The following is a 1,142-nucleotide window of genomic DNA, read 5'->3' on the forward strand; positions in this document are numbered from 1 at the left end:
TAAGGGGCCCCCTTGTTCCTCTGGGGGCCCCCCTTTTTATCGGGGGGCCCCCTTGCTCCCCTGGGGGCCCCTTCGTACCCAGGGGCCCTTCATCAAGGGGTTTATCGAGGGTGTAGACACCGCAAGCACAAGAGCAGCTTAGGGTTTAGGGTTTAGGGTTTAGGGTTTTGTATCGGCCATAGAGTAACTGCTGCTAGTCTGCTGCGTGGCTTAGTTGCACTCCTTGGGCTCATGGGGCCCCAAGAGGGGCCCCCGGGGGGCCCCCGGTGTATTGACAGGGGCCCCCTGTGGGGTTCTGTAGGAAATCCCTCGTCCGCAGCTTTTTATGAGCTGCTGCGGCGTAGTAGCTGCAGCAGCAGCAGCAGCAGTAGCAGCAGCAGCAGCAGCAGCAAGCTCTTCTTTTGCTGCTGCAGATACCCCAGAAGGCCCGCAGCTGTGAGAGTATTCGTGCCATAGTTTGTCTCTTCGCGGCGTACTGCTGCTGCTGCTGCTGCTGCTGCTGCTGCTGCTGCTGCTGCTGTAACAACTGCTGCTGTTACTTCTCTCGCTGCTGTTGTTACTACCAACAGCAGCAGCAGCAGCAGCAGCAGGAGCAGCAGCAGCAGGAGCAGCAGCAGCAGCAGGCAGTCCTCTGCTTACTACATATCTCAGCTGTCTTAGCTGCACCTTCTGCCAGGCCAGCTCCTCCCTCGCCTCCTGCAGCGCTTTATACAGAGCACGACACTGTAGACACCCCGTGGGTACATACACAACACCCCGGTGGGGGCCCCCTGGGGGGGGGCCCCCTGGGGGCCCCCCCCCTGAGGGGCCCCCTGAAGAGCTGCCATCCTGCGTGCTTTCCTCCAGGCCCCCAGGCCCTGCTGCTGCAGATCCCCCTGCTGCTGCAGCAGCAGCAGCAGCAGCAGGAGCAGCAGTATTAGTATCTGTGTCTGCATGTGCAGTGCGTGGTCGTTTATGTTTGGGGGCCCCCTGGGGGCCCCCTAGGGGGCCCCCTAGGGGCCCCCCCCCCTCGGGTACAGGGGGTAGCTTGCGTGCGCTCCTTGCGAAGGCGAGAGTTGCTGCTGTTTGTCTATAAAAGGAGACACCCGGAATACAGAGACAAATAACAACTGTCCTGCAGGGGCCCCCCAAGCAGTCGCTGA

The 1,142-nt window shown here is 61.5% G+C and overlaps 1 protein-coding gene across 1 annotated transcript in view; it reads right to left on the minus strand.

Moving 5' to 3' along the window:
- Positions 1–210: 210 nt before the first annotated feature.
- The window catches only part of EMH_0010450 (uncharacterized protein), a gene marked incomplete at both ends in the record, with an annotated part of 4,929 nt that continues 3,997 nt past the window's right edge, over positions 211–1,142 (minus strand). Inside the window, one exon of the mRNA XM_013498963.1 lies at positions 211–1,140. Within this exon, the coding sequence (XP_013354417.1) occupies positions 211–1,140 (930 nt within the window). The remainder of the gene's footprint in view (positions 1,141–1,142) is intronic.

This window comes from Eimeria mitis, genomic scaffold (assembly GCF_000499745.2).
Source record: "Eimeria mitis Houghton genomic scaffold, Emh_scaff387, whole genome shotgun sequence".
Lineage (NCBI taxonomy): Eukaryota > Apicomplexa > Conoidasida > Eucoccidiorida > Eimeriidae > Eimeria > Eimeria mitis.